The sequence below is a fragment of the Phaethon lepturus genome, unplaced genomic scaffold (assembly GCF_000687285.1).
Source record: "Phaethon lepturus isolate BGI_N335 unplaced genomic scaffold, ASM68728v1 scaffold3545, whole genome shotgun sequence".
NCBI classification, from domain to species: domain Eukaryota; kingdom Metazoa; phylum Chordata; class Aves; order Phaethontiformes; family Phaethontidae; genus Phaethon; species Phaethon lepturus.
The window spans coordinates 25,470-47,099 of NW_010539686.1; the positions used below are offsets into that span (position 1 = coordinate 25,470).

The 21,630-nt window shown below is 40.6% G+C and overlaps 1 protein-coding gene across 1 annotated transcript in view; it reads right to left on the bottom strand.

Annotated features, from left to right (window-relative positions):
* The window catches only part of DCAF5 (DDB1 and CUL4 associated factor 5), a 66,551-nt gene that overhangs the window by 24,576 nt on the left and 20,345 nt on the right, over window positions 1–21,630 (bottom strand). The window contains exon 5 of the mRNA XM_010287176.1: window positions 11,730–11,943. Coding sequence (XP_010285478.1) covers window positions 11,730–11,943 — 214 coding nt within the window. The remainder of the gene's footprint in view (window positions 1–11,729; window positions 11,944–21,630) is intronic.

The window sequence follows — 21,630 nt, forward strand, 5'->3', positions numbered from 1 at the left end:
ATGCTTTCCTGCTGTTCTCACAATATAGAATTGAAGCCCCAAATACATTCTTTTTATCCTTTTCTGTAAGAACAGGTGACAGGGGTCTGGGAAGTAGAACATGGCTTTTCAGACAGAGACCAAGAGACTGCCAGAAACACAGCTTCATGACTGCAGCTATTGCAAGAAAGATGTGCCAGCTGAAGCTTCAAGTGCCGACACCCGAGCTGCTAAAGGCAGAAACACGCCTCTTCCATGACATTTGAAAAAGAAACTCAGTTCCAATTAGTACTCTCTGCACAAGACAATGGGAACCCAAGGCCTCTGGAGAGCGCAGCTGGACTGACGTTACTAGGACATTTACATGATCATCTGTGAAAATTTTTCTTTGATGTATTCATTATTAGTATAACAATGAGCCAATAGTTTTCCACACTAGTTGAAAGTTGGAGAATATGGATTGAGAAAATGCAAAAGTCAGTCCACACTACTAGAAAATTCAAAGAAATAATCACTATGAAGTGCACCAAGCCCTAGTTAATAAGGCTGAAATCCTAAGGGAATGGAGTAGCCTTTTTAAAAGGAAGGAACAGAAAGGAAAGAAAAAGTCGGGGCTGGGGTGGGGTAGGTGAAAGAATGTCATGCTGCATATGCTTAGACTCCACTTTAATTGTGGCCAAGGATTTTTGGTCCTGAGGGGATGTGCAAAACTAATTCCTAGCAGAGTACCTTCTACTCACTCACTTTAAGAACAAAAGCCCAGATAATCAAATCACAGAGGTAAGCCAGTGAGAGGCAAAAACATGTGCATTCACAGAGACAAGTAAATGGCTAAGACAGGGTGCACTCTCCCTCTTCCCACCCTCCCCCCCCAAAAGAGAAACTCCAAGCAGAACATAACCTCAGGAACCAGTGCAGTGCTGAATTCTGAATCAGACCAGACACTGCGCGAGGAGCTCAGATGCTTGGATGTCTGGGGGGAGAGACCAATATTAAAACCACCTGTTTCATTGTCTGCATTTTTGCTGCTATATTTGACCAGGACTTTGGAAATCAACGTTCACAATATTCACATGAACATGAGATTAGACAGAAAAACAGTTGCTAATAATTCATATTGGAATTTTTTTAGAAGGGTAGAATCAGCTGCTATGTCTAGCTGTTAGCAACAATGACAGGAAAAGGCTTCCAGATGACTACAAGCTGCTGATTCAGAAGTTTGCCTTAGAAGGAAGAAAACTCTCAGGCGTGGTTAGAGTCTGCTGCTGGAGAAAACACAAATTCAGTCTGAGCTTCAAGTACGTATAAAATGCTTAAAATGAACGATCATCAGGAATCTGGCAGAATTACTTCGGACTAGTGCTCCCCACTCATTCCACTGTAATTCTTCTCATTTTCTTTCTCCCCAAGGAAATTACAGCAGTTGATATAAATAAATGGAGATCTAATCTGCTGCTGCTATAGTCTCCTAACAGTAGCATTAGCACTGCATTTTGCAGAGTACTACCACTCTGGGGAATTTATTTTGTGCCTACCAGTGCCAGTTTGAAAGCTTTGAAAATCCCACAAGCTACATTTTCTCAGGTGCTACTGAATATGGAGTATTACAATGAAATTGTATCTAAATCAAATCTTATTTTACAGTTTCCAACATCCACATTTCCTGTTTCCATAAAATTTCCTCTTACTTATGACCTATATCAGAGACATTTTTAAGCTTTTGGCCCTAGACACGGGACCAGCAGACATGGACCATTTTTCGAAAAGTATGAGCAAGTCTTTTGAATGGCCCTACTAATGTAGGGGAGAACAAGAAAAATGTAGGAGAATTTGTCTTAAAAGCACAAAACAAAAAGTATCATATAATTATAAACAGATGAATGAGACTATGGGTAATGGTACAGAGATGATAACCATTTGAAAAGTGATTACTGTTAAGTTACTAACAGGAAAATGCTTGTTAGAGAGACTCAAATACCATGCTGCTTCTTTCAGCTTTACTAACAAGTCAGCTCTGAAAGAGACTAAACTTCTTAAATCTCAATTCCCACTCACATGTCTGTCCTTTCCTCAGAGGGGCCAATGAAACTTGGGGCAGAAAAGATCAGAGCCGACAGCATTTTTCTTGGGCTTTTAGCAAGCTGGCCCTTAGCTCCTGAAGTAATGCAAAATCCTCACACTGGGGAAGAAGCACTGGGGCATCCAAATTTGAAACAGTTCTGCTGGTACTTTACACAGCTCCTTTAAGAGGCAAGGTGTACAGTCCCTCCATATATTGCCTGTAACATAATATAACACATGGGTGGAGTGTAGGCTTTTGCTTTTTTTCCTATGACAACAGATAAAGAATTTGGATTGGTGGCAGTCTGCTAGGCTGAAGTCTTAACTCCTCTTGAGCATATGAGAAGAGCTGCCTTGCATGTCTCCTCTGTGGTGGGATATGTACCGAGGAAACCACAGTTTGACATGAAGTATCACTGAAGTCTCAGAGACATTGATTACAGAATCACACAATCACTAAGGTTGGAAAAGACCTTTAAGATCACATCCAACCATCAACCCAACACCACCATACCCACTAAACCATGTCCTTAAGTGTCATGTCTACACGTTTTTTGAACATCTCCAGTGATGGTGACTCCACCACCCCCCTGGGCAGCCTGTTCCAATGTTTGACCACTCTCTCAGTATAGAAATTTTTCCCAATATCTAAGCTAAACCTCCCCCGGCGTAACTTGAGGCCATTTCCTCTTGTTCTATCACTAGATACTTGGGAGAAGAGACCAACACCCACCTCACCACAACCCCCTTTCAGGTAGTTGTAGAGAGTGATGAGGTCTCCCCTCAGCCTCCTCTTCTCTAGACTAAACAACCCCAGTTCCCTCAGCTGCTCCTCATAAGACTTGTTCTCCAGCCCTCTCACCAGCTTCGTTGCCCTTCTTTGGACACGCTCAAGCACCTCAATGTCCTTCTTGTAGTGAGGGGCCCAAAACATGAACACAGTATTCAAGGTGCAGCCTCACCACTGCCAAGTACAGGGGCACAACCACTTCCCTACTCTTGCTAGCCACACTATTTCTGATACAGGCCAGGACGCTGTTGGCCTTCTTGGCCACCTGGGCACACTGCCAGCTCATATTCAGACGGCTGTCAACCAGCACTCCCAAGTCCTTTTCTGCTGGGCAGCTCTCCAGCCACTCCTCCCCAAGCCTGTAGCGTTGCATGGGGTTGTTGTGACCCAAGTGCAAGACCCAGCACGTGGCCTTATTAAGCCTCACACAGTTGGCCTTGGCCAATTGATCCAGCCTGTCCAGATCCCTCTATAGCAACTTCCTGCCCTCCAGCAGATCAACACTCCCACCCAGCTTGGTGTCATCTGCAAACTTACTGAGGGAGCACTCGATCCCCTCATCCAGATCATCAGTAAAGATATTAAACAAGACTGGCCCCAGCACTGAGCCCTGGGGAACACCGCTTGTAACCGGCCGCCAGCTAGATCTAACTCTGTTCACCACAACTCTCTGGGCTTGGTCGTCCAGCTAGTTCTTTACGCAGCGAAGAGGATTATTTGTCCAAAAGAGATTGAAATTCATAGAAATCTGCACTTTGGAGAAGGAATCCATTTATATGAAGAACATAAAAACTGTATTTTTTCAAGGAGGAAAGGTTTCCTAAGGAAACAGGGCTTATGCTATTTTGTTCTTTGTGGCATCTCTCTGTCTCCAAGAGCTTTTAAGCCTAATGGCCAATTTCAAAGTTGACAGATGACCTGAGGGTTCCAGCATTATGGACTGCCTGTAAATACTTTTTTACAAACAGGCAGCCACACAGCAGAGAGAAAGGCCCTGTAAGTAGCCACTGAGAGCAAAGCAATACTGTAATTACACCCCCTTACTAAACATCAGGAAACCCAAATGGGAACTCAACCTTGAACCCAGCAAAATCCCAATGATATCACCATGATCTGCTTCTCATGGAAGTATTTCAAAGGGGAGAAGAAAGCAAGCTATAAAAAAACAAAAGCAAAAAGTAAGAAAGGTCACCTCATATACACACATATATTTGTGTGTGTGCTTGTATATGTATATATATAAAATATTGAAACCATAAACAAAGGTCTTGCTATAAATTACATATTTTGCATGAAAAAATGTTTAATGGAATACAACCAAGATTTTTTTTTTTATAGCTACTACTGGGCCCTCCGTGATGTCAAGACTGCTCTACACATCTTCCTTATAAATGAGACTTCCCCTGCTATTTTCTCCATTTAAAAAAAAAATAAAATTGATACTCAATTTAGCATTTGATCAGAATTTAGCATTAAGTCTGCAGTTCCTGCAGGCAGAAAACCCATAGATTTGTTTTCAAATAATCCTTCTATTGTTAGAGTACCCACTGACCAGAGGGGAAACAAGGTGAGGACACATCTATGGAGGAGGAGAAGACTTTTTCCTATTCAAAAATCAACAAGAAGCAAAAAACCAAGGAATCGGCAAGATAATACAGCTTGTTTGAGATGGGCAACACCAGAGGAATAAAAGAAGAAAATAGGATCTCCCACAGAGCAGAGGACTCCTTTCCTTTCCTTAAATGATTAAGAAATAAACAACAGTCAATTCATCAAATATTTCCAACTCTTAGCGATTCCTGATCTTTCTGTTGGGCTGTTACCTTTATGCTGATGAATCTAGGCTTTTAGTATAGCGTTCCCACTGAGTACAGCTTGAAAAGCTGCTCTAATGATCATCTGCTGATCTCCTTGGTAGGTACATTCTCACCTACATCCCTCATGCCAACATCAGTGCTCATGACACAGCAGTGGTCTGGTTCAGAAATCCCATACAAATCACAATCAGTCATTCAATGTATTTCTTCTCATTTATGTATTTCAACCAGCTTGAACTAGGGGCCGGGTGGGTGCCAGTACAACCCAGGTGAAGTACAGGACCTCCCCTCTCAATGGCATACTGCTTTGTTTGTACCCTCAGACTGCAACCCCAGGCAAAGTGGCTGCCTCTTCCTTTAGAAGCTCTCACTGTTACCAGCTAAGAAGTTCCTCTCCCCAGGCAGTTAACCAGGGTGTAGGGTTGGGAAGATGGAAAGAGCAGTCACCTGTGCAGGCAACCTTTTGTTGCTGTCTCTCAATGGCAAAACTCAAAGTAAGACGAGACATAACTGGGAGAGCTATTTCTGAAATGTGTTTTGGAAAACTTATGGTTAAGAAAATCATTTACTTACAAGAAAGGATATCTATACATTCTTTTATCTTCTGCTTTGTAATAAATTCTGCGGCACAAATTGTATCTTCTGTGCAACATTTAACAAATTTAGAGAGTAATCTACAACAAGGGCTGACCGCATTGTGGTATTAAGAAACACATTGGATTTGAAAACAGCTGTCTATTCAACTAGCCAGGACAGCAGCTTGCAACCTGTATTGTTTGAGGCTGTACTTCTGGAAGGCTGAAACTAGCATAAAAAAGAACTTAGAAGTTTTCCATCTTGGCCAGAGAATCAAGCAGGTACGTCCAAAGCCTGTTTACAAGAGAAACTTTGTTCCTCAGTAAGAAACATGCCTATCTCATGAACTGGAAAAAGAAAAGCTGTGACACAGCAGACTGGAGAAACACAAATTGCTTCTAGTACATAAAATTCAAAGCCAAAAAATTGTATTCCCACTCCCTAAATCCCTAATCTTACAAGCAGCCAACTCTGTGTGGGGCAGTTTTAAATGCTTACAGAAGCATCATCAGGAACAATCCATCAACATTTTTACAGCTGCCTTTTTGCCATGCGGAAAGGCCATAACAGTAATTTTATTCATGAACAAACGCAACTTAGAAACCCTTACTGTGGATTTCAATGGCAGGGAAAATACTCTTATTACATTCCAAAGCAAGCAACAAGTTTATCTGAGCATATGAGGGGGATTCTTCTGTACATGCCTAAAACTCCATGCACCCCAATTGCTCTCTTTTGTCTTCTTCAGCCATCTGTTACCTTACTTTTTCAAATACACATTAAATCAACTATTCTATTAGTCAAAATCCTCCAGAATTCAGTGTCACTTTTTCAGTATCTAGACAAGGCCTAGTTTTAACAGTTCAACAAGAAACACTGCCAGTGCAGCACCCATTGTGTGTCATTTTTAGCAGTGCATTCCTGAAAAATTCCTGCTCACCCTCCCTTCCTTTCCCTTCCCTCTCCCCAGTCCCACAAGGGACGCTACCAAACTACAGATCTCCTGCGATGCACTGAGGAACGTGAAGCCTGCAAACCATAAAATCTCCTGAGTCAGGGTTCCACTCCACCAGAATTTGGCTTCAGTATGGGTCCCTTTGGCTAATGCATTACTGTCTAAAAACATCCTACTTACATCTGTAAGCCCTTTTTTAGGGCTTACAGGAATGCAAAAGAGAAGGGAGACAGGAAATGGGGCTGGCAGGATGCCCTGGGGAATGGGAGAAGAGGTGATCAGAATAAGAAGGCTTAAAGAAAACGCCCAGCCCCTTCTGTCAAGACCCTGACTCTGAAGACATTCTCACTATCACCTCCCACATCAATTACCAAAAATGACAGGGAGGGAGGGAGGGAGAGGAGGGGAATAATTTCCTAGCCAGATAAATTACTCATGTATGTAATGTTATGCATATAGCTGGGATTTGAAATGCCATTTAGATAAAGTAAAAAGCAAAATACAACCTCATCAGTAATTCCTGGAAGAAGCCAATTTAAGAGAGTTAGACACTGATTTTCTTTTTATCCAAGCACAGCAACATATTTGCACACAGTACTTTTTATATATTAGGAAATGCTGACTGCAATAAGCTACTATTCATTAAGAAGTCTTATGTGCACAGGAAACGCACAATATATTCTTTAGAAGAACAATTCCCTTTTTTCTTTTTAGTTTTTAAAGCTAGACATTGATAAGTACTACTTCCTGAGATAAATGGTCTTTAAGTTAGATGACACAAAGAAGAACACACAAGAAAAGTTCTATTTCTTTACAAAGGCAATGCACAACCATATAAGACCCATGGCACCTATACAGCTAATCCTGTTCTTGGAAGGGTTATATTCATGTAATAATTCTGTCTTGCTAAAAACTGGGTTGTCCATAACCAGGGCTATTTAGCACACAGACTTCAACATAATGAAGGCTGTAACTTTATAGGGAGTTGGAGCAGTCTGCAGTACCGTGAGTGGTGCATTCCTGAAACTCTCCTATACCAGTGTAATGTCAACAGAAAAGGCTGAGTGGTGATGTAATGTCTGAGGGCATGCCAGAGTCAAGACACTTTTTGTTTGACTCACAGGGTACAAGTTATTTCTCCTCACCCCCACCTTTTTTTAAAGCGAGCAATAGGCAGTTGATTTTACAGCTACAAGTGTTATAGAGCCTCACATTATCTGCACAGTGAAAAAAAGGAATGAGCTGATAGTAGTCATCACTGTGACACACGCATCAATTCTTGAGCAAGAAAAGCTTTTGGTCTATTTTAGTTTGGAGGGGGGGCTGTGTTTTGCAGGTTTTTTTGTAGGTCTTATTCTGCTGCTGCCCATCACCATGGTCTCTGAGCCTACTACACTTAAAAATGAATTTGGGTACCTAAAGCCCTTCAATACTTTCTGTATCCTCAGATCCAAGAAGATACTTCCCATACCAGTCTAGCAACTGAAAATCCTTAGTATTTAAACAACATTTCCCAAATTCTAACACTGACAAGAAGAACGGAAACTCCCCCAGTACCCTGACACAATTTGTGATTCTCACATATCTTATGATTTGCATGTAAACAAACACTTGTGCACACTAGGGTAAAGTCAGTGGGAGTTAAGTGCGTAAATAAACTGCCTTTAAAATTCTGGGCCTGGATACCTGTGCCAGAAGGATGGCTTAATTATGCTCTCACATAAATTTCTATAGCCAACAGAGAGTCATGCTTGATCCACCTAGCCTATCTTATCCTTCCTCCCTTCCACAGCTGTATGACTCAAGTGAGCTCCTGGATAATGCAAATGGCACACAATTCTGAACGCGTTTATCTACCAACATCACCACTCTCCCACAAAGAAAAATCAGTGTCATGTGAATGAGGTCATTACACTCACAACATGGACAAAAGACAGAGTTCTGAGAGGACCAAGTAAAAGGCAATTAAAAATGGGTGCAAATAAAACACCAGCTAAACATTGCCTCTCAAGCTTTGGTAGTTATAATAAACAAAAAAAGCCCTGACTGTAGCATTTCTAGGAAAAACGCTTGCATATACTGTTCGCTGATTTTCAAATCAGGTTCACAAGGCCTAGGGCAATAATGCTTTTAGAGGAAAACAACAGTTTGCAAGGACACAAAAAGAAGCAAATTTGTTCATCCTCCAAGATCCCTGTCACTTAGCTTGTGCTACAGCTCACACACCCAAAATACCTGCAACAACTCAAAACCATCCAAGCACTTCGGAATGCATTCTTTTGAACTTAAAAATATCACTGGGGTTATTAACAGGTGAATCTTTCTGAGTTTTGTTCCTTAAAGCGTTAATGGTGTTTCTTTATTAAGAGGTTTCAATCTACATGCATCACAGAGGCTCCAATAAAATGAGCTGGTATGCAGGTCACTGCACACCTGCTGGTAGCAGGTTCCCCTCTAGAGTGACAAGTCAGAGTTCTGGATCCAAGTCCTATTGAGTACCTGTCACAATCTGTGGGCACTAAAAAGACAATACTGAGAAAAGATTAGTATGCAAAGCCTAACTGCTATCAACAGACAAACCAATCAACCTGTTCTCCAACTAGCAGTCTGTGTTTCATTTGTGCAAAGAAATTGTATTCATTTAACACACATACCTTGTCAAAGTAAGAATAACACGTCTGATCATTATGGAACTTAAGTATTTAATTTCTTAAAGTAAGGGTGATCTCCAAGACAAGTCCTAAATTGTGTGCTTGCAGCTCGTAATCTGTTCATTTTTGCCATACTAGAAGGCTACAACAGTTCCATATGGAACATAGTGTTATTTACCTTCTCTGTAGATTTTCACCACTGTGTTACAGCAAACTTCCAAAGGCAAGTACTAAGATACTAACAGTTGTGGGTTTTTAAACCCTGATGGTCATGATTTATAGGAAAACTTCCTATGAGTAAACCATTCTCCATGTACAAGCTTCACAGAAAGATTAGCAAACTCTGTAGTTCTGTGAGGAGCTGAGACTCACAGTGCTGAAAGGCCATCGGTCCATCTCTCATCCACCCTCTAATCCCTTCCTTATATTGCACTCAAACGCTTGCCAGAGCCCCCTGACTGTCAATCAAGTCATTAACCCAGAAAAAAAGTAAATGCTTCTGCCAGGTTAGGAAGTTTAATCAGTGAAAGGTTTTGCAGCACCTCTGCTGGATAAGAAAGGCTTTCGTCTTTCAGCAGTTCAGTTTTTCCCCAATGCAACTGCATTCTAAGCCCTGAATTAAGGATGTATCTTTCTTGTTAGGGTTAAAACATAGAATCAAAATGCAGCTTTATCCGATGAGCTAACAGTGCAGACAATAATAGTTCTGAACACAGGACAGTCACTTTTTTAAATTACTAGGCTCTGTATGAAGTATTAAAACCTAACTATTTAAGACAGCTTAAGGGAGAAAAAAGATTTGAGTCATCAGTTTAATAAAGATGAAAAGAAAAATCGAAGACAGAGAAAATCAGAGGTGCAATGAAAGAACATTTCTGAAGAAGCCTTCCTACCACAAGTGCCTCTCATAATTTGAACACAACTTTCTTATCATTAGATCCCTTCAGATGAACCTTAGCCCACACAAAGTTTTGATTCTACAAGGAAATACAAGCAAGGAATTCTATGAAGCTCACTTTGCATGGATCTTGAATAAAAGACAGCAATATTAAATGGGAGAGGGAGCTGGAACCAGATTAAATTGGAAACAGATTTATTTCTTTTTTTGGTGAAATCTGATTTGCGAGGGGACTCTTGTATACATTATTTCATACTCTTACAGCTCACCAAAAAGCTAAAGCATACTAATTGTACAGAAAGGCAAAACTCAAAAAACATTGTAATTTTTTTTTTTTTTACCTTGCGTATCTTACAGCAGGTTCCAACTCTAACCTTCTTTTCTAGGCACACCTAGAACTGGAATTAGGTTCTCTGTGAAAGGCAGTCCCTAAGGACTATCCGTAGCGTTGACAATCTTAAGTTGTCTGAATTTAAGCATTACTGGACAGTTTCAGACATGTGCAGTTGGAGCACATGGTCGCATTTTCTGTGACTTCATTATCTTTTTTCCTTCCAATTAGAGGATGGGTATGTGCAGGTATCTAAATGTCAAATTCCACATCTCTCTAACATTCCATATTAAACTTCATCTTCCCTACTAGCTTCTTATTGCATTTATAAGGGAATATAAATGTCTTTTGCTCTGATTTCCAGCATTATGTACTGCTACTTATCTGAACAGAAAGTCTGTCAAGCCAAAAGAATAGCAAATTTTTTAAAAATGCAGGCTTCTGAAGTACCGCATCAACCTGATACCGAAAAGCCATGTTCTTCTCATTAAACTAACACCATACCCATAAGAAAATGGCTTAGAAAGCACAACAGACACTCAGGCTTTTATCTAGATCTTCAGGAACAGATGAGAAGCTAAACTATATGTCAGAGTGTATACAGGTCTACTCTGACTTCCACAGGAGAAAAGAGTGTCATCTTTAGGCTCATTAAATAATGGACATCAGCAGTTTTCTTCTTGAACAATACATGTGTTTGTCCATTCTTTACAGTAAACCACTCCATTTTTTTTAAGATGGTTTCACCATTGCATTTTCACACTCCTTCTGCCAAACGCTATATAAAACTCAGACACATTGCTCAAGTTCAGTGACGTACATGTATTTCCTACTTGCAGTCTGAAAGAAGCTCAACACTGCCTCCTGCAGCAACAGCAATAGAATTAATGACCAAATTCTGACCGCAGGAATTGTATTTATGACAGCAAAGAAATTTTCAGATCTCAGTTCTATACTATCATGGCTTGGAAATACATTTTTTTGTCCTTAAACAGTGTTAGTGGTTATTAAATACCGCTGACCAAAGACAATATCCAGCTCTAGAATCACACAAACTGCTGTTACTCATCTTATGTGTGACCCATTTCTTTGTGATTAGTAGCAGGGACAGAGTCCTGCCTCAGTGAAGTAACAAACTATTCCTTCCTAAACACCCGCCATCACCACTTACAGAACAATGAACTATAAAGACCTATAATCTGATACAGTACTATAGTATTAGAAGAGAAACATTGTAATTTGAAATAAGAATCAGTAACTCTATAAATGCACAATATTTATGTTCTTGGGATTGCCTCTACTGCACTCCATAGCAATATTGAAATGAAAAAAAGATGCTTCCTTATCAAATGTAGATAATATTGTCTACTCATAGTTCTAAAGTTTTATTAATCAGGCCTAAAAAGCCTCTGCAAATATTTTTCTTGTGAATATCACCTTCCAAGTAAGTATTAAATCGTATCAAACAAAAGATAAAACTTATCATGTGCTTTGGTATATGTTTTTCTTCCTTCAGAGCCTACGTTGCAAAACAATTCTGAGGACAGTTCTAGCCTACATGTGTCCCGACTTCTATTTTATCTCCTGGATCAGAAAAAAAACCCCTTACAGAGGTGTTTTCAAACACTCAAGGAAACTCTGGAGCCTCGGACAGCGTTGCTTGCTTATTACCTGATCACGATCACCTGCAAAACAGCAACTCTTCATAGTACATGAGTTGAAGTACCCTTGGTTATCAAACTGGAAGACAGGCAGCCGGCAGTGTATGTCATAGAGCACCGGGGGAAGGCGCCGACGCAGTGCCAGCAGCTGGGTTCCATTGCTGTTGAACCGGACACTCATGGCACTCTGAAGGGAGAGGTTTCCACCATAGCGGAGCAGTGAACTGGAAAAAGAGAGAGGAAACAAGTGAGATGGGCTGTGCATATAAACTGAACTACTTAAAGACAGAACTCTCTCTCTTTAATCTCACTGAGTCATCTCAAACAAACAAACCCAGTAAACTATAATCTTATTTAGTTTCTGCTTCAAAGCACCAATTCCTGAACAAACTTGATTCAAAACCTGAATGACAAAGTATCAAAATGCTAAGACTATAAAGTCTTCACAAGAGTAAAGTTAAAGACTGTGAGTAGTTTTGTTAGTAATAAATACTTTTCCTGCATAGGAGCAAAGTCTTACAAAATAGCCTTAGCCTTAGAAAGGCTGTTCTTGTACTTCTGGGATGTCTGCATTTGAGACTGAGCCTACCAGCAGTCAGCTCTTTTTGTTCAGCTGGTGTCTGAATCCAGGCAGCCCAAACTTTTTTTTTTAATCTCTGCTCTGGCACCAGGTGGCATTTTCTCCAGTTGTAGGTACTCTGACCATTACCTCACTTCTGTTTCTATTTACTTTTCTACAGGGCATCAGAGGATGTTTGAACTGTACAATGAGTTCCAGCTGTCTTAAATAAAAGGCCATCTTACCAGCAAGTTATTGTAAGAAATGCTAAAGTAAGTCACTTCCTAATCTCGAACCTTCTTAATCTAAAAATATTGCCAAGTAGGCAAGACAATTATGCTACCACATGATCCTATTACCTAAAACTCACACAGTTGAATTAGCTAGTGTCCTTGTTCCATATAAGGCTGTATGATCAGAGCTGCAGTATTTCTATCAGTTCTTATTGACATATCAAGACAAATAAACGGTCGTAAGTTTCCAAGTTCTCTCTTTAAAACAGTAACAGAATATGGAATTTGTTCCATCCAGGAACCTAATGATAATCAAAGCATAACTGAAATTCAACTTGCATTGTACAGGCTTTCTGTTTTTTTCAAAGACTCAATTCAACCTGTACTTGAAATGATCGTGTGTATGGAAAGGGAAACAAAGAAGGAAAACATTTTATCCCTCTTTTTGTCAGCGATCACTAACTTCCTTAAGCAGTACCACAGCTCAACCTTTTGTTAACACGTTTTGAGCAATCCCCATCAAATGTTGTGATGACTGAGCTGTGACTTTTATGCACCTTCCGGACAACACACAGCATGCCAGCACAGAATTTGCAGATTCTAGATGGAAGCTTATTCATAGATTTGACTGCATCATACTTTCTGATGTAGCCCTCTGCACCAACATTTGTGAAAAATTAGTCACTCCACATGGATGGGAAGCCACATTCCATGCAGGTTGAAGCATGCATCATTACATGAGATAATGTAAAGTTAAAAAACTATTGTTCCTAAGCCACAGTTAAACAAAACCAAAAACAAAATAGAAGACTCCATATAATGAATGCACTAGAAATACACCGTGCTCACATAAACGGACTTCGTGAACTGAACAGTCAAATCCAGGGTGCTACAAAAGAACCGGATGTCACACTTTCAAAGCCAACTAGTAAGAGCTTCAAGCTGGGCACCAAAACTTCTCAATGCCTGCATCAGTCAGAAGAGTCCTGATCTCTCGTGTGTGTGTGCATCCTCCTCCTCCTTGGCAAAGACAATGAGCTTCTCTTAATAGTGTTTATGGTTTTTAATAAAAACATGAGAAAATTTAGTGCTAGAAACTGTAACCTTAGAGACGAGGATTTAGGATCCCCCCCATCAGCCCTAGTTTCTGTTTATCAAGATCAATGAAGTACTTAACCAGTTCAAAATACTCAGTCAGGCATTAAAAAATAAAACAAAACCCAAAACACACATCACTTTTTTTTTCTCTCTCCCCCCACCTCCTGATAGGTTTGTATAAGCCAAAAAACTTTTCTATGGAAGTTTGCACTTACTTAAAAAAACAAACAAAAACCCAACCAAACCCACAAAAAACCCCCAACCAAAACCAACCAGAAAAGCACACCCAAAAAACCCAAGCCCCAACCCAAAAACCACACAGCAGAAATAAGTCCGATTTTTTGGCTATGAAGAGGTCAAATTTTCTATAAAAATATACGAGTTCTCCACCATGGATAAGAACACTGTAACATCTATGCACCAACCAGATTTAATGTTAAGGTGCAGCCACTGCTGCACCAAGACTAAGCCCCTCTCCTCATTACTAGTTCTCCTCCTTGATCTAAACTGCAACCCGGAATTCTCTCCTGCCTACAAGTGAGCGAGCCTAGCAGATGCCCCATCCTTTCAAATCTTGAAGCAAAGTTTCCATGGTTACTATTATTACGCCCTGCCTGAAGTATTTTGAGATTATATTTTATAGTAATAGTAGTGTAATATTAAACTAGCTTCCATTCTGCTTACAGATGTTTTCATTAAGCTCCTATAGCAGTCAAAGCTATCACAGAAAACACCCCTTGGAGTTGAATTCTGTACTGTGTTTCAGTAACTTTAGTCTAACAAAGCTCTAAAAGAATACATTACTTCAGAAATTAAATGAAGTAAGAAAGACTAGAACTTCAGAAATTATGATCATATACACACTTAAGAAGTCTACAATTAAGGAGTTGCATAGTTAAGACCCCATAAAAGATCCACAGCTTTGCCTACCTCATAACCTCACTCCACACAATTCAGCCATACGTGTAGAGGAAATACAGTTTGTGCTGCAGTTCCCTGAACATGACATTTGGCTGAAAGGAAAACGAAAAACAAACAAACAAAACCCCCAAAACCCAAACCCCACACTAATAAAAAAGGCAGTGGGCTAAGTTTGTCTGATAGAGAAAGAAATGCTGAAATAGCCATTTGCCATTCATATATGAGTGCAACATGCCAATGACTTTCCCCACTTGCCTCATTTCTGTCCCCAAAAATCAGACTCTAGTGCATTTTGCTGCACTAATCACATGACAGTGGTTTTCTGTTTTCCCCACCCTGCTGTGTCCGGCTTGTTTCCTCTCTGCCTCTTTGAAAGGGTTTGTTAAATTAACTGCACAGTGTTTTCCTTTAACAAGCTATGAAAAAAGGCAGCAGGTAGTCAGGTGGGGATGAAGAAAGACAAAATGACACCAAAACCCCCCAAACATCCATTTCCTGACCCAAACAGATGAGAAATATTTGTTCTCTCTCTACTCCTATGAGAGTATGTCCAAGAGATATGGTCAGAAATACGATTGGTGGAAGGGGAGCAGGGTATGAAGGGGATGCAGCTCATTGCTCCATATTGGTGGAAAAGCAAGGAACCTAGCTCACAAAGAGAGGACAGAAAGGATTTGATAAATCTGTCTTCCTCTGCCTCCTACTGCAGGCAATGCAGATGGTAGCAGTATGTAGAACTGAGGAACCCCAGGACTTCAGTATCTTCCATTATAAAAGTGAGTTGATTATAGAGCAACGATGCTTGCTTTAGGGGAAAAAAGTAAAATAAAAATTGCCCAAGATGTCTTCTGGAGTATTCACTTCCATCAAATTTGTAGGAAAAAGCTGTCAGCCAACTCCAAGAAAGAAGCTGGGGGAAGTGATGTTATTTTTTACAGCATTATACCACTACTAGTACTCATTAGTACTAAAAAGGATGTCTGAATCAAGCAGCTCTAAATAAAAAAACTTCAAACTAATCAGAATTAGAGCTTTTGCTCTTTCTCTTTTTTTTGGGGTGGGGAGGGAAGAGGAAAGAGCAAGCTGCGTTTAAGCATGTTCACTGTTCAAGTTACTTTTCCAGTTGCATCATGGTGCTGCTCTACCCCTTTAGTGAGTGCTACTTTTGGACTTTTTCCCACAGGATTATGTGGGGCAGTGGAGACATGCTTGGATATGTTGCTCATGTTAGAACTGCCACTTCTGCCTGCTCCTTACTGCATGCTCCAGCAAAGGAATTTCAGAGGTAATACCTTCTTGCAGTTACTGAAAAGTTTACTGACGCATCAGACTAAAAGCAATACTCCCACCTCAAAGACTCAGACCATGATGGCTCGTGAGAAATCTGAAGACAATCCTAAAAGGCATCTCTCTGAACAAGATGGATGCCTTTACTGCCAGAGGCATTATCTTTATGAATCCAAACCCAGATTACTATGGGATTTAGTCTGCTTCCAAATTTGGCTCACCCAGCAAGCCATGGAATGCTGATGTTGCCTACCAGCTCTGAAAGCAATACAGACACATGCACTTCTGAGTTTTGTAAAAAGTCATCTTGTATGATTAAGAGAAATATTTAGTCCACAGATGGAACATTATAATCCAAACACACACGCTGGAGCTGGAGGGAGACTGAGGAGGGAGAGAATGGACAGTTATGTGCAATACGGTCATTTTTGTAGCTGGATATGCTGCACACAGGCAGCACTCGAGTGTTAACTAAATACCAGCTCAGCCAAACAATGGAAGGCTTTCAATCCAAGAGTAGCACCACTAATGTAAATAAATCCGTTTCTACTGGCAGCTAGTGGGGTGAGGGAACTAGTAGTCTCAGTGCACTCAGAAATGTGCAGTCTGTACCTGAAACAAGCACTTCCCTCTCCTCTTCTGTCCCCTTTTCTAAACAAAGAAGTTGTTTCACCCTTTTTTGAAAAGTCAACTGCCTGAGTGGTAACATAAGGTTAACCCAGGCTATTCAAAAGTTAACTTGGCAACAAACAGTGGCCATTAAAACTGAGAGAAGATCAATGTTTTGGTAGAAATAACACAAAAGCAGCATGCATGACAGCATTAAATAGAACCATTAAATAAAACCACTGAATAGCTTCTCTTGATAAGATACAAATTTGACAATGAACTGCAGTACAGACACAGGCCTTGGCAAGTGAGTGTCATTTAAGAGGGAGAAGGAAGGAAGGAAGGAGAAAGTGTTGATATCATAAACAGCAGTGTGTGAAGCTAGCTTAATGAAAGAATGACCTTAAAAGGAAAAAATGGATTGAATGCTCATAACTAATATACCCTATTGCATACAACTGTGTTTGTCAGCATTTCTGTGACCACAAAATTGAGGAACTTCTAACTGTGCAAAAAGAACTGGAATGAAACTTGGCAAACAGAATCTTGGCCTGGAAAACTGCAGAAAGGTTTGGGGGTTTATTAGGAAGAGAATTATTCTGTGTGTTTAAAAACACACACAATTATTATTCAGTCTGGAGCAAACATTTAGAAAAAGCCAAAGAGAAAAGCAACCACAGGATCAATTAACATATATACTTTCATTGGCTGTTTGTGGGTTTGTTTGTTTGTTTTTGTTTTTTTTTTTAAATATATTACAAGTCTCAGAAATCTCAAGATAGTTTATTTGAAAAACAAATAAGTCAGATTAAAGTGTATGGAGTTTCCCTATATATATATTCAGAAGTGTTAACAAATGTAAAGGAAGTCCATCAGGGTCTTAAGATTAAAAACGTACACAAGCCATATCCAGGATTTTATTATGTCTCAGTGACATGCTCATTTTTCTAAATTCTGTCATCACTATTTCTGATTATCTCACTACAAGAACTCTCTTCAAGAACTACATCCCCCAGAATCCTTAACAGGAAGTGATGGTATTTGCTTGGACTTTAAAGAATAATCAAATAAAAGAAAAGCTGTGTATTGTTGACAAAACTAAACACCTTTGCTTTCCTGCAAAAAGAACATATGAGAAAAACCAACTGCATCCACCAAGACTGGAAAAGTAGGGAATTTAGGGTGAAGACTTAGAATGTTCAACAACACGTCATTCCTTCTGCTCTTTACTGTTAGGGTCAGGAACATGTAACTTAGTATAAAAAGGAATCCCTCATCATTAATAAACTTTCATGATTGGTAAGCTCTCAGGTGAACAGAAGCTTCACCTTTCCCCTCCAAACCAGGAAGGCAATAATTTATTAATTTTTTTAATAAGAAAGATTCTCATCCGATAACTGACTTCAGAATCTAGAGCCTTAAGAACATCGAATATCACCAGATTTAGATACCAGGAGCTGCCAGACCTTGTAACAGCAAAGGCTTGCATTGTTTGGCCCTTAAGATCTAATTGAGTCACTGAATGCTAATGTTGCTTCACCAGTGATCACAGAATCATAGAATCTTTGGGTTGGAAAGGACTTTTAAAGGGCATGTAGTCCAACCTCCCTGCAATGAGCAGGGACATCTTCAACTAGATCAGGTTGCTCAGAGCCCTGTCCAACCTGACCTGGAACGTTTCCAGGGATGGGGCATCTACCACCTCTCTGGGCAACCTGTGCCAAGGTTTCACCACCCTCAGCGTGAAACATTTCTTCCTTATATCTAGTCGAAATCTACCCTCTTCTAGTTTAAAACCATGACCCCTTGTCCTATCACAACAGGCCCTGCTAAAAAGTCTGTCCCCATCTTTCTTAGAAGCCCCCTTTAAACACTGGAAGGCTGCAATAAGGTCTCCCTGGAGCCTTTTCTTCTCCAGGCTGAACAACCCCAACTCTTTCAGCCTGTCCTCCTAGGAGAGGTGTTCCATCCCCCTGACTGTGTTTGTGGCCCTCCTCTGGACCTGCTCCAACAGATCCACGTCTTTTGTGCGTTGAGGGCTGGACGCAGAACTCCAGGTGGGGTCTCACCAGAGCAGAGGGGCAGAATCACCTCCCTCGACCTGCTGGCTACACTTCTGTTGATGCAGCCCAGGATACAGGTGGCCTACTGGGCTGCGAGCGCACAGTGCCACCTCACGTCCAGCTTTTCATCCACCAGTACCCCCAAGTCCTTCTCAGCAGGGCTGCTCTCAATCTCTTCATCTCCCAGCCTGTACTGATATTGGGGGTTGCTCCAACCCAGGTGCAGGACCCTGCCCTTGGCCTTGTTGAACCTCAAGAGGTTCACTTCTCAAGCTTGTCCAGATCCCTCTGGATGGCATCCCATCCCTCAGGCAGGATGTCAACCACACCACTCAGCTTGGTGTCATCTGCAAACTTGCTGAGGGTGCACTCTATCCTACTATGTTATTGATGAAGTTATTAAAGAGTACTGGTCCCAGTATGGACCCCTGAGGGACACCACTCGTCACTGATCTCCATCTGGACTTTGAGCCATTGACTGCTACCCTCTGGATGTGACCATCCAACCAGCTCCACATCCTCCAAACAGTCCACCCATCAATCCACCTCTCTGCAATTTAGAGAGAAGGATGTTGTGGGGGACCGTGCCAAAGGCCTTACAAAAGTCCAGACAGTTGACATCAGTAGCTCCTCCCTTGTCCAATGATGTCATCCCTCCATCACAGAAGGCCACTAGGTTGGTCAGGCAGAACTTGCCCTTGGTGAAGCCATGCTGGCTGTCTCGAATCACCTCCCAGTCCTCCATGTGCATTAGCATCACTTCTAGGAGGATCTTCCCAGGCACAGAGGTGATCTCAGGAGTTCTCCAAAAAGCATTATGTTTTCCTTTATTCTGCCTTCATTCACAGGAAATCAACTACAGAATTCCAGTATTTTGAGGGAGATGACAAAAGCAGAGGCATAAAGTATACTGAAGTCTCCCCCTCATCTGTATTACTTTTATCCTTTTAGGACTTAAGGTCTACCTCTACCATTACAGCAATTAAACAGTAGCAAATGACAGCAACAAAAAACTCCCTATTGTTTGAATGTTTCACATCCTCCTCCAGCTCAATCCAAGGTTTGTTTTGGTCTTGCTACAGACTTCCCAAACATTCTCACTGTCCTAGGCTTGCTCTCACTACAGAACTGAGGGTCAGCAGGCACAAAAGTGTCCGATTTTCACTGACTGAATCATCTAGGTGTTACTGTAATATAAGTAATAAACGAGATCTAGTAGGAAGTAAAATAGTTTTGCAGGAAAAGAAAAAAAAAATTAGCCAGATTAAAAAAAAAAGAGAAGAAACTAGATAAAGAGCAACTGTCCAACAACCAGAAGTAAACTAGGTAAATCACCTCATTGTTTTCCTCCTTTTCTACTCCCTAAATTCTACAGTTGGAGTCCGTTACTCAGCCTGTTCAGAAATAGTATCTTGTGGGATGGAGTACAGACTGTGAGAGAGAACACTGCTCAGCTGAATCCAGCAAAACACAAAGGTGTAGGTTCCATCAGATAACCTGACAGAGAAGATGCAAATAGAGGCAGACACAGCATGGGAAGATGACCTTTAGGCCAAATGAAGGAACAGTAGCTGTTTCCAAAACAAAACACACGCCGAAGTCAGTAAAACACAAAGAACACAGATACCAGAGAATGTTACCTCAGAAAAATAATCTGAGTGTAAAAATTGGTAATTCCTCCTGAAGAGTAAATCCACTTTTACACCTTAATGTCTATGCAAAAGCAGTCACCTATCAACACTGCAGTCCTATAAAGCATTTTCTCCTACACACATTTCTGTGGTGCAATTCTTGTATTGCATTAGGAAAGCTGAGTAACACCAGGCACAGATTTGTTCTCTCATCCAATAATATATATGTACACCCACCCCCCTTCTCTTCTCTAGCAAAGCTGCATGAATTTTTAAATTTACCAAAGCTACAAAAGCTGAAATTAAAGAAAGGAGCAGCAACAAGAAAGTAGGGCTTTCTCTTGACAGGAAAGGTGGCAAGATCCAAGATGCTCCTGCAGAAGCACAGTCCAGTCTTGAATCAATAAAGCTTTTGCCTCTAATAGGTACAAGTTGAATAGAAATGATCATGTAGAGCTAACCAAGCACAACTGCACACACAACTTTGGTCTCAAGTTGGTTCCACCAAAGTTTCCCATGGACTGATGTTTCAAAGACTAATTCCCTTTTCTTAAAGTAGGGTTAAAGTAACATTACAGATGTTCTCCCAGTAAATGCACTAAGGGGATCTCTCCCTTGTATTCAGACACCTTTTTTTTTAATTTTACTCTCTTTTTTAAACAAAAAATGGTATCTCTTTTAATTCCTTTCCTCATTTTAACTCCTTCCCTATTGAAATGAGGCATAAACTTGATTAGGGCAAGGCTTATGTGATCACAGACCTATTTCCTTAAGAAAGCAGGCTACAAAAACCCATTAAATCAGAGCTTCTTTTGAAAAACAGAATACTATTTTATACTTTCAAAATTTGCATTGCAAGTACAATACTTTCCACTTTAAATTCCTGCAGACCTGTGTGTTAGAGAATTTCAAAGCTAACAAAAAGATTAAGCATCATGAGAATTTTGAAGTAGGCAGTATTCACATTCCGTGATAAGAGGAAAAACTGAGGGCAAAAAAGGTCAATCAACAGACCTACCCAACACTGTGAAACAAAACCAGGTTTCCTGACTTTGTGTTTACTGCATGAAGCTACTTACAGTCTTGAAAATTATAAACCTGAACGCCACCGCTGCTTTTGGGAGCAAGCTGGATCCCACAAAGCAAAGGGATAGTACTTCGCTTAGACTCCCTGGCCAGAACCAAACCAGGGCTCGTGTGGGGATGCTGGTAGGTGTGAAAAAGTTTAATCTTCAAATCAGAAAATCCCCATGCATACGAGGGAGGGCTAACTATCTGCAATGGATAGTGTGATTTTAACTAATGAAGGTTTGAGAAAACTACTAAATCAAGACAGTAAAAGCTGAACAGAAGAAGAGTCACCATAGCCCTATCTGAGAATAGCAAAGAATTAAAAGCTGATCTACTAACAATACACATTTGAAACTCAGTACGCCAAAACTCAGCTCTGTGTCTGATCAACAAAGCTGGGGATGCTAGAGGAAAGTAAAAAATCTTTCATTCTGTCATT